We start from the raw sequence: 12,126 nt of genomic DNA, 5'->3' as shown, positions 1-12,126 counted from the left end.
TAATCCTGTCACGTTTTAATCTATCATTTTAATGCTAGGTAATTATGGATTTGTGAGCCCAATGTCATTGATAGTGAAGATACTTTAAAAAAAAGTTCTGAAGGAGAGCATTAATGATCACATGAAAAGACAGAAATTAATATGGAAGGCAGGTTCAACACTCCCAATAGAAGTTTATGGGATAATAGGAGGCAGAGGCAGAGTAGATAGAATCCTTGTCTCAGAATAGAAATGGAGTGTACTACAGGACATGCATTTAAACATGGGGTGGAGGCAATGGCAAAAAGAGAGGTGTGGAGCAGCTGTTTTACAGAAAGATTGATGGGCTGCTTTGGTAATGGTGGAAACAGACACATAGAGGCATTTGAGAGGCTGTTAAAAGACCCAAGAATTAGCAGGAAATGAGGAATTTGGATCACGTACACACATTAGGGTATTAGTTAAATCAGCATTGTGTTTGCTACAGACATTGTGAGCCAAACAGTCTGTTTAGAGAACTCTGCAGTTCATGTTATATGTGTTTCTGATTTCTGGTCATTCCTTTTTTTTAATTGTTATTTTGCTAAATTTTGATCAGGGCCGTCTAGCTGTGCTGTCTGCAGTTAACAGCATTAAAACTAACTGAACAAAACTATTCCTAGACTGTTTCAAGGACTCTGCAGTTTGATGTTTAATATTCTGTGCGATATTCACTTGTTTCTTGCTATTTGAACGATTGGTTATTTTTTTGCACATTGGGTGTTTGAAGTTTTCTTTGACTGGGTTCCATGGTGTTTCTTTGTTTCATGGCTATCTGTGCAGGGACAAATCTGAGGGTTGTATACTACATATGTACTTTGATTTAAAAAACTACTTTGGATTTTTAAATTGTATGCTATAATATTCTGTGTGGTCAGTTTAATTGTGTGTTTAATTCTGTGTGGCCGGTTTAATTGTGTGCTTTGAGTAGGTAACAAAGTGTATCAATAAAGGCAGGGCAGTAGATGTGATTTACATGGCCTTTAACAAGGTTCCATGGAGGAAATTGACTCAAAAGTTAAGGGCCAATTGGATCAGGTCTAGTTAGCAAATTGGATCCAAAGTTGGCTTGGTGAAAGGAGACAGAGGGTGATGACAGAAGGCTGATTTTGTGATTGGATGCCTGTTTTTCATAATGACTCACAAAGATCTGGGCTGGTCCTATTACTTTTTCTAATACATGTGAATAATTTGGATGTAGATGAGGGAGGCAAGATCCCTCAGGGTTGACATGAAGATTGAGAGAATTGTTGCCAATGTGAAAGTCAGTCTGAGGTTGCAGAGATTGTGATGTGTCATGAAATGGACTGGAAAATAGCAGACGGAGACTAATCAAAACAAAATTGAAGTGATACATTTTGGAAGCTCCAATGAGGAACACTGGGACTATTGAGGAACAGAGATATATTAGAGTAAATGTCCATAGATCCTTGAAGGTGGCAAGATTTGTAGACAAGATGGTAAAATGGTTAGGAAGGCATATGGGATACAGGCCTTCATTGGTTGGAACACTGAATGAAGCAATAAGGAGGTAACAATCCAATTGTATAGAACCTTGGTCATATCTGAGCTGGAGTTCAGGTTACCAGGATGTTGTGTGGTTGTCAGCCATTCAGTTATGGGGAGAGACTGGAGAAGTCAGGTCTGTTCTCCCTGGAGTTTAGGAAGTTTTGAGCGGACGTAATACAGGTTACAGATAGGGTAGATGTAGGAAGCCTTTCACCATGTCTGGTAAATAAGACTTGAGGGAATAGCTTTAGGATAAGGAGGAAGAAATTTAGAAGGGATATAAGGGGGGTCTTCATCACCCTGGAATGCACTACTGAGAGAGTTGCTGAAGGTGGATCTCTGACAACATTTTGAAACATTAGATAGGCACTTGAATCACTTAAGCATAGAGGGCTATGGAACAAATGTACGGCAATGAGATTAGTACAGAAAGGTACTCACTGGCTGGCATGGATTTTCAGCCAAACTGCCTGCTTCCATGGTGTATGATTTTATGTTCCAAATTCCATCACCATTAATACTCCTACCTAGTTAGCGTAGCTGTAAACTGGTCAGCCTTCCATTACTTCATGTTAAAGTGATAAAGTATTCTATCCCATTTTCTTGTATTTTTGATTATGAAGTGTGCTATGGAGTCAAATTGTGTTCTATTCTTGCTTTCTTAGAAAATGCATCTTATTGATATTTCTTGTTTGCAGAGGATTACCTTCGCTTCCAGAGTGTCTGTGGGCCCAACAAAGAGTTGGATGAGGATACCTGTCAATGTGTGTGCAAAGGAGGCCTGCGTCACACCAGCTGCGGACAGCACCGGGAGTTGGATGAGGATACCTGTCAGTGCGTGTGCAGAAACGGACTCTATCCTGCTATATGTGGTCCCCACAAGCAGTTTGATGCAGATTCCTGCGAGTGTGCCTGTAAGAAAACCTGCCCGAAGCATCAGCCCTTGAACCCGGTGAAGTGTGTCTGCGAGTGCACGGAGTCTCCAAACAAGTGCTTTTTGAAAGGAAAGAGGTTTCATCGTAACACCTGCAGGTCAGCCTTTTGCCAGTCTGTCTCCTTATCTGGGGTGGTCCGAGTTCAAACTGAAGTCCTATTTGTGACGTCTTGGCCATGTGGCAGTGCACTGATTGATTGGTTGTCCGATGATGACAGTTAGATTGGTGCAGTTCCTCTGACCTGAAGAAATCTTTGCGGCAGCGGTTTCTGAAGTGGAAAAGCCTTTCCAATGGGACAGTTCCACTATCTCAACCTTGGAAGCCTGGCTCCAGTGGTGTGAGGGGCCTTCCTCGGTTACAGTGGATGACCATGACTTCCATGGGGGGTGGGGGAAGTACTATACAAATGCTTAATTGGTCCTTCTCACCCCAGTCATTCTCCCTTCTCCCTTCTATCAGGCAGAAGATACAAAAATTTGAGAACACATACCACCAGGCTCATGGTCAGCTTCTATCTCTACATATAAAACTCTGATATGATAAACTCATTAGCAATTCTAATGCCTAGACCATTCATGTTTTGCTTCTCTGCATTTGTTCTCAGCTACTTGGTATGGTTCTCTCCTCTTTTGAGTTCATTACTCTGATATCGTCAGTGTATCACGGCTTGGAGTTTCAATATCTCTAAGAGATGTAATCAGAATCTATTAACGTAGCGCGTAATCTCAGCTGCCTCGATGTAGTCTCCTTTATTCACCAGTACATCTAGCCAGCCCATTTTTGAATGTTTCGTGGTCGATGTGATATTGTCACATTTTTTGTTTCTCAATATTGAACACTGTACACTCAGTGGCCAGTTTATTAGATACACCTGCTCATTAATGCAAATAGTCATAGAATCATAGAAAGGTACAGCAAAGAAACAGGACCTTTTGTCCATCTAGTCTTTGCTGAACGATTTAGCTGCCTACTCCCATTGACCTGCACCCAGACCATAGCAATCCATACCCCTACTATCCACCTAGCTAACGAAACTTCTCTTAAACGTTGAAATTGTTTAAATATCTAATCAGTCAATTATGTGGCAGCAACTCAGTGTATAAAAGCATCCAGACATGGTGAAGAGGTTCAGTTATTGTTCAGACCAAACATCAGAATGGGGAAGAAATGTGATCTAAGTGGAATGGATTGATGATGCCAGACAGCGTGTTTGCTGATCCCCTGGGATTTTCAGCACAACAGTCTACAGTCTACAGAGAATGGTACAAAAATTAAAACACATGCAGTGAGCAGCAGTCCTGTGGGCAAAGATGCCTTGTTAACAGGGGAGGTCAGAGGAGAACGGCCAGGCTGGCTCAAGCTGATAGGAAGGTGACAGTAACTCAAATTAAGCACAGGAGGTACCTAAGAAAGTAGCCACTGAGTGTACTGCATACTTATATACCTACGTATATAGCTTATATACATATACATATACTTATATACATACATACATAGCTTGAGGTACCAGTCAATGCCTTGTACTTTTTGTGATGATTTTCCAAATCACGTGTCAAGTGGCTTCCCACTGAGACTTCTGTTTCTGATAGAGTAGTTTTGTTTACCGCTGCTGCATCTTATGATTACTTTTTATATGAATTTTGAAGCAGTTTAAAGATTAGTTCTTCCTTATGTCAATGGTTGTTATATAAACATCTGCCCATGATTTTGGGTCAACCTTTTAATCTACTCTATGATCAATCTAGCCCTTTTCCCTCACATCGCCCTCCATTTTTCAATCATTCATGTGCCTATCTACTAAGGCATCCGTTAGTCTTGCGAGACCATGGATCTGCACTTGGAAAGTCTTCACTCTCCAGGGCACAGGCCTGAGCAAGGATGTATGGAAGACCAGCAGTTGCCCATGCTGCAAGTCTCCCCTCTCCACGACACCAATGTTGTCCAAGGGAAGGACATTAGGACCCATACAGCTTGGCACCAATGTCGTCACAGAGCAATGTGTGATTAAGTGCCTTGCTCAAGGACACAACACATTGCCTCAGCTGGGGCTCGAACTCACGAACTTCAGGTCCAATGCCTTAACTACTTGGCCACGTGCCTATCTAAGAGTCTCTTAAATGCCCCCATGTACCTGCCTCTACTACCCCCCTCAGCAGTGTGTTCCATGCACCCACCATTCTCTGTAAAAAAAACCTACCGCTGACACTCCCTCCATACTTTCCTCCAGTGCTGTTCTTTCTGCTTATGCCAATGGTTTTTATATAAACTATTTACCCAGAGGCTATGTCTTGCTCAGAATCAGAATCAGAATCAGGTTTATTATCACCGGCATGTGATGTGAAATTTGTTAACTTAGCAGCAGATGTTCATTGCAATTCATAATCTAGCAGAGAAAAAAAAATAAATAAAATAATAATGATAATAAATAAACAAGTAAATCACTTACGTATATTGAATAGATGTAAAAAAAAAGTGTAAAAGCAGAAATACTGTATATCAAAAAACATTGAAGAAGTGTCTAAAGATTCAATGTCCATTTAGGAAGCGGATGGCAGAGGGGAAGAAGCTGTTCCTGAATCGCTGAGTGTGTGCCTTCAGGCTTCTGTACCTCCTACCTGATGATAGCAGTGAGAAAATGGCATGCCCTGGGTGCTGGAGGTCCTTAATAATGGACGCTGCCTTTCTGAGACACCATTCCTTGAAGGTGTCCTGGGTACTTTGTAGGCTAGTACCCAAGATGAAGCCGACTAAATTTACGACCCTCTGCAGCTTCTTTCGGTTCTATGCAGTAGCCCCCCCATACCAGACAGTGATGCAGCCTGTCAGAATGCTCTCCACAGTACAACTATAGAAGTTTTTGAGTGTACTTGTTGGCATGCCAAATCTCTTCAAACTCCTAATAAAGAATAGCCACCGTCTTGCCTTCTTTATTACTGCATCGATATTTTGGGACCAGGTTAGATCCTCAGAGATCTTGACACCCAGGAACTTGAAACCGTTCACTCTCTCCACTTCTGATCCCTCTATGAGGATTGGTATGTGTTCCTTCGTCTTACCCTTCCTGCAGTCCACAATCGGCTCGTTCGTCTTACTGACACTGAGTGCCAGGTTGTTGCTGTGGCACTACTCCACTAGTTGGCATATCTCACTCCTGTACACCCTCACATCACCACCTGAGATTCTACCAACAATGGTTGGTACCAACAAAGGAGTGGAATGTAGGAGAAAGGGAAGGAACAGTGGACCCAGAGCGTACTTATGTTTGAAATGATCTGTCTGGATGGCATGCAAAACAATGCTTTTCACCTTTTCTCTGTACATGTGACAGTAATAAACTGATTCCAACTATCAATAAGTGCAACATTTACAGTATCCTCTTTGCTGGAAGGCAGACAACAAGTATCCATCATTCTCCCTTTATGGCTATAGTTCTACTGGAAGAAATTTTTGAACACTTGGAATTAACTTACCATTTTTTAAACTGAGCATTAAAGATTTAGTTTCTTTATTAATCTATTGTACTCTCACTACACATAATTCATTTTTATGTTCTTGTCCACACTTTGTCTACAGTCTCTTAAGCCTGACATTAACTATAAGCTTCCCTTAAACATTCCATTCCAATATTTAATCTTTTTGAGAGCTTTGAATGAGGAGGCCCCTACCTAAACTATTCATTGAGAACCTACTGAGGCTAATCAGTGGTTCATAGTTTCTATTTGAACTCTATACCTTTATTAATACAACTAAGAACTCCAGGAGCCTTTATGATATTCTTCTTAACTTTTTATGTCACCTTCAAAAATTTTTGTATATATACACCTCAGTGTTTCTGTTCTCCTCAATGTCTCTGTTCACCTTTGTTTATAAAACTGCACAGTTCTCTGTTGACATAGATCTTGCTATTTTGTTGCATTGACTGTGTCCTATCTCAAGGTTATCATTCTCCTTAAATGTAATGTTAAATGCAAACTTTAATTAAATCAAATTAGAAGCCACTAAGGTACCCCAAAAAGAGAAATGGGCTTAACATTAATTTCTGGGTAATTTGCTCCATTTTTCCTTATTTCCTTATGATATAGGAGATTGTTTAGACACACTTCTTTGTGCACTATTCCTAACAACCTCCCTCATATTCGACTGGTCACCTACACGCTAGGGAAAATTTACAGTGGCCAGCTAAATAGCCTATCGCATGTCTTTTGGAAACTGGAATCATGGAGAGAATAGCTCCGCCAAGAAGAGGGCAGAACTAGGTCACTGGAGTGGAGAGCAAGAGTTCTACCCACTGTGCCACTGGAAGCTCGAGGCATATTTCTGCTAGCTGTATCTCAATGCCATCCAACACCACCTACCAGTCCAACAAACATTCATTTGCAATTTGCCCTCATTTTGCACATTGGCTGTCAGTCTTTGCTTGTGTGTGGATTTTTTAATTGATTCTATTGCATTCCTCTGTTGTACTCTGAATGCCTGCAAGAAGATGATGCTGCAAGTAGTACATGGTGACAAAAACATGCTTTGGTAATACATTTACTTTGAACTTTTCTCATCACTCTGTCTCTTATCTTCCTCAATTCTCTGTTTCAACCCATGAGTCACAATTTTGCAAGCAAGTATTGTGAGGGGCTGACATCTACAGCGTTACTTTCATTGACTCAAACTACCAATTCATCAAAGTATTCAGTCAGGTTTGTGAGATTGTGCATAAATCTGTCCACACTTCTGGACAGGAATGCAACATTTGCAAGTGTTTCTTGTACCCTAATGCCTTCACCATCGTTTTGGGAGATTTTAACCAGGCCAGTCTGAAAAATCACTAAGCAATTGCCATCAACAGATAACTTGCAATACCAGAGGAAACAGCACACTGGACCATAGCTGCACCACCATCAAGAATGCCTATCATGCTATTCCACACCCTCACTTCTGGAAGTCTGATCACCTAGCTGTACTTCTACGCCCTGAGTATAGGCAGGGACTGAAGACTGCAGCTCCAGTAGTGAGGACCAAGAAGGTATGGACAAAGGAAGCACAGGAGCGCCTACAGATGCTTCACTACCAGGTGAACTCAACTCCTTCTATGCACATTTTGAAAGGGAGAACACAACTACAGCTGTGAAGATCCCTGTTGCACCTGGTGACCCTGTGATCTCTGTCTCAGAGGCTGATGTTAGACTGTCTTTAAAGAGAGTAAACCATCGCAAGGCGGAAGGTCCCAATGGAATACCTGGTAAGGCTCTGAAAACCTGTGCCAACCAACTAGCGGGAGTATTTAAGGACATTTTCAACCTCTCACTGCTACGGGCAGAAGTCCCCACTTGCTTCAAAAAGGCAACAATTATACCAGTGCCTAAGAAGAATAACGAGGGGTGCCTTAATGACTATCACCCGGTAGTACTCACATCGACAGTGATGAAATGCTTTGACAGGTTGGTCATGACTAGACTGAACTCCTGCCTCAGCAAGGACCTGGACCCATTGCAATTTGCCTATCGCCACAATAGGTCAATGGCTGATGCAATATCAATGGCTCTCCACCTGGACAACACAAACACCTATGTCAGGATGCTGTTCATTGACGATAGCTCAGCATTTAATACCATCATTCCCACAATCCTGATTGAGAAGTTGCAGAACCTGGACCTCTGTACCTCCCTCTGCAATTGGACCCTCAGCTTCCTAACCAGAAGACCACAATCTGTGCGGATTGGTGATAGCATATCCTCCTCACTGACGAACAACACTGCCGCACCTCAGGGGTGTGTGCTTAGCCCACTGCTCTACTCTCTATATACACATGACTGTGTGGCTAGGCATAGCTCAAATACCATCGATAAATTTGCTGACGATACACCCATTGTTGGTAGAATCTCAGGTGGTGACGAGAAGGTGTACAGGAGTGAGATATGCCAACTAGTGGAGTGGTGCATCACTGTCTGGTGTGGAGGGGCTACTGCACAGGACCGAAAGAAGCTGCAGAAGCTTGTAAATCTAGTCAGCTCCATCTTGGTTACTCGCCTACAAAGTACCCAGGACATCTTTAGGAAACGGTGTCTCAGAAAGGCAGCGTCCATTATTAAGGACGTAAAACACCCAGGGCATGCCCTGTTCTCACTGTTACCATCAGGGAGGAGATACAGAAGCCTGAAGGCACACACTCAGTGATTCAGAAACAGCTTCTTCCCCTCTGCCATCCGATTCCTAAATGGACATTGAATCTTTGGACACTACCTCACTTTATTTTAAATATACAGTATTTCTGTTTTTGCACATTTTTAAAAATCTATTCAATATATGTAATTGCTTTACTTGTTTATTTATTATCATTTTTATTTTATTTACTATTATTATTTCTTTTCTCTGCTAGATTATACATTGCATTGAACTGCTGCTGCTAAGTTAACAAATTTCACGTCACATGTTGGTGATCATAAACCTGATTCTGATTCTTCTATCAGATTCCTTCCTCTCCAGCCCTTTACTATTCCTACCCAACTGGCTTCACCTATCACCTTTTGGCTATCCTCTCTCCCCTCCCCTAACCTTTTTATTCTGGCATCTTCCTCCTTCCTTTCCAGTCCTGAAGATGGGTCTTGGTCCAAAACGTTGACTGTTTATTAATTTCCATTGATGCTGCCTGATCTCCTGATCTCCTCCAGCATCTTTGTGTGCATTGCTTTAAATGTCTAGCGTCTGTGGACTTTTTAGTGTTTTGGGTAGAAGCCGTCCTTGAACCTGGTGGTGCATACTTTCAAGTATTTGTCTCTACTGCCTAATGGAAGGGGGCAGGAAGGAGAATAAAGTGGGTGGGATGGGCCTTTGATTATACTTTCTTAGGAGTGCAGAGATTGAATAGTATAAAAGTCAAGAGTGTTAACTTTTATGTTAAACAATCTTTAGTACACGTAAGAATTAAAATAGGGGAGTAATTTTTAAGAGCAATCTTCAACTAGTAAAGCAATGGTGACACGTTCAGATGTAGTGGCCTGTCATGGGTCAACCAAAGGTGTTTTGTTTTGTTATAAATATGTTTTCTTGAGTGGCTATGTTTTTTTCTCGCTAATTTGAACATGTGTATGTTGGGCCCAGAGGAACACTGACTCATTCGGCTATATCCATGTATGGTTGAATAGTGATTAAACTTGATTTGATTTGATTTGATTTTGATTTGACATAAGAAGCAGGTACAGGCCACCTTTAGGTCATTGTACTCATTATTCTTTTGGTGTCATATTTTGTATGGTGATGCTACTTTGAAATACCTTGGGCTTTCTAGCTACGTAACGAGTGCTGTAAGCAATCTATAGTTGGTCTACAGACATGAGGTCAAAGTGCTTACACACTCGGCAATAAAATGATGTTATGTCCCTCATGCATGAATTACTATCTACCTAGTTTGGGGGTAAAGTTGCATGGTTTATTAATCATTACTGCACACACAAAATGCTGGAGGAACTCAACGGGCCAGGGAGCATCTGTGGTAAAGAGTACAGTTGACACATCGGACCTAAAACGTTGACTGTGCTCTTTTCCATGGATGCTGTCTGGCCTGCTGAGTTCCTCCAGCATTTTGTATGTATTGCCTGGATTTCCAGCATCTGCAGATTTTCTGTATTTTGTTACTTGGATTGCTTAAAACAATAACCATGTCCCATTTACATCCCGCAGCTGCTACAGGCCGCCATGCCGGGTCCGAAGGAGGAGCTGTAAACAGGGACTTTACTTCAGCGAGGAGATTTGTAACTGTGTCCCCACATACTGGAGAAGGCCGTACAGTGACCATTATTGACGGCCAGGGTCACTTGGCGACCAAGGAGACACTTGTTAAGACTTTCACGTGGATGCTACTACCGAAAGGAAGAACACTGTATAGAAGAAACACATAGTATTTGCATCTCTGACTCAGCAGTGCACCAGAGTCACAGGAGGGCCCAACGCTACCCCGACGCCGCATGTTCCGGCAGAAGCGCAAACATAAAATGTAGAAACTCTGCTGGAGTCTATGAAAAGAACTCAACCAGGCTTCATATGACATGTTGATGGCCAAAAGGTCTAGATCTTTCCAAGCTAATTTTTTTTAAAAGATAATGAATCTATATCTAATTTATTGCCACAAAAATATTGTGCAACATTCCTGTTCGTAGCAGTTAACAACTGTAAGAGCTCACTGTGATCTGTATTTTTATATCATGTAAAATATCTTTAAAATAAAAGGCAAAAGTGTATTATATGTCATGAATCCATCCTAGAAATAGACCAGGCATCTCTGACTTCAGTGAAAATCCTGTAAAAGGGATTCAAAAACAACAGGGAAGTATTCAGTTTCAAGAAATAACTGGTCATTATATAATGTGTAACACATGGCATTTCCATTAGTAACCACCTTGAGAATGTTCACCTGAGCAGTGGGCCTCACCTGATGCTGTTATATAAGCAAAAATTCATCAGGTCAGGCAGCATCTGTAGAGAAATAGAAAATTTAAACTTTTCAAATTCATTAACATCTTACACATCATACCCCATAGATAGTTTGCTGTTGAATTACATGTGGCAGTCTGGTGTAATTTTCAAGTTCTGAGCCCATTAGGAAGGAGTCAAGAGCTCCAAGATCACTGCAAGGTTGATGGTTTCAGTTCAAGGCTTAATCGTAGGGTAATAGATAGAGTCGTAGAGCTATACTGGCCCTTTGGCCCATCTTGTCAATGCTGACCAAATTACTTCACCCCATTTGCCTGCATTTGGCCATCATCCCTCTAAGCTTCCTAAATTTCTATCACATCTCCCCTTTTTATCCAGAGAGAAAAACAGCCACAGCTTATTCAACCTCTCCTCATGCCACATATTTACCAAACCAGGCAGCATAGGATCTCACCAAAGCTTTCATATCCTTCCAATAATGAGGTGACCAAGTTGAATATAATATTCAAATATTGTCTGACCAGTGTTTTATAAAGCTGTAACATAATTTTCTGGGTCTTGAACTCGGTGCTACAACTAATAAAGGCAAGTTTACCATACACATTCTTGGCCAGCAATTCAATCTGTGCAGGCACTTTCATCAAGCCTCATTCCTGGACCCAAATAACCTTATGTTCAGCAGTGCCATTAACTGTGTACTTACCCTTCATATTGAATCTCCCAAAGCGCAGCACCTCACATTTGTCTGGATTAAATCCACCTGCAATGTCTCTTCTCACATATGTATCCTGTTGTATCCTTTGGCAATCTTTTATGGAATCCTGCAATACTTTTGGTTGGCCCTAAAGCCGGAAAAGATAAGCTTCTTGATAAACTTGGGAACTTTGCTCCTCTTGTAAAATCGGAAGTAACAAGCCTGGCTGTTATCTTTGACTCAGAACTCAGTTTAAAATCCTACGTAAATAGTGACCAGAGCAGCATTTCTGTACTTAAAGAAATATTGCAGGTACGTTCAGTTCTGCCATCATTCTGTAACGATGATGAAAAACTAATTCACACCTTTATGTTGAATAGACTAGGTAACATGACGCACTCTTTTACTGGCCTTCCAAAGCAATCTATTGACAAACTTCAACTCATTCAGAACACTGTTGCTAGACTTATAACTGAAACCAAGATGACGGAGCATATCACTCCCATCCTAGCTACTCTGCAGTGGCTTCCTGTATCTTGTTAGAATTCA

General features: G+C 41.4%; 1 protein-coding gene and 1 long non-coding RNA gene across 7 annotated transcripts in view; one reads left to right on the top strand and one right to left on the bottom strand.

Annotated features, from left to right (window-relative positions):
- Window positions 1-10,690, top strand: part of vegfc (vascular endothelial growth factor c) — a 224,409-nt gene extending 213,719 nt beyond the window's left edge. For all 5 annotated transcript variants that reach the window (XM_072257682.1, XM_072257686.1, XM_072257684.1 and 2 more), the window contains exons 6-7: window positions 2,226-2,559; window positions 10,134-10,690. In XM_072257682.1, coding sequence (XP_072113783.1) covers window positions 2,226-2,559; window positions 10,134-10,254 — 455 coding nt within the window. In that variant the 3' untranslated portion in view covers window positions 10,255-10,690. The remainder of the gene's footprint in view (window positions 1-2,225; window positions 2,560-10,133) is intronic.
- LOC140197568 (uncharacterized) overlaps window positions 1-11,827 on the bottom strand; it is a 29,057-nt gene extending 17,230 nt beyond the window's left edge. The window contains exons 1-2 of one of the 2 annotated variants that reach the window (XR_011885966.1): window positions 11,587-11,827; window positions 10,882-10,925 (exon numbers count right to left, since the gene is read on the bottom strand). This is a non-coding gene — a long non-coding RNA (uncharacterized lncRNA). The remainder of the gene's footprint in view (window positions 1-10,881; window positions 10,926-11,586) is intronic. The other variant, XR_011885964.1, reaches the window with a different exon arrangement.
- Between the last annotated feature and the right edge of the window lie 299 nt (window positions 11,828-12,126).

Source organism: Mobula birostris, chromosome 5 (assembly GCF_030028105.1).
Source record: "Mobula birostris isolate sMobBir1 chromosome 5, sMobBir1.hap1, whole genome shotgun sequence".
Lineage (NCBI taxonomy): Eukaryota > Metazoa > Chordata > Chondrichthyes > Myliobatiformes > Myliobatidae > Mobula > Mobula birostris.
Note: the sequence above shows the minus strand (reverse complement) of the source record. Positions and strands in the feature narration are given on the sequence as shown.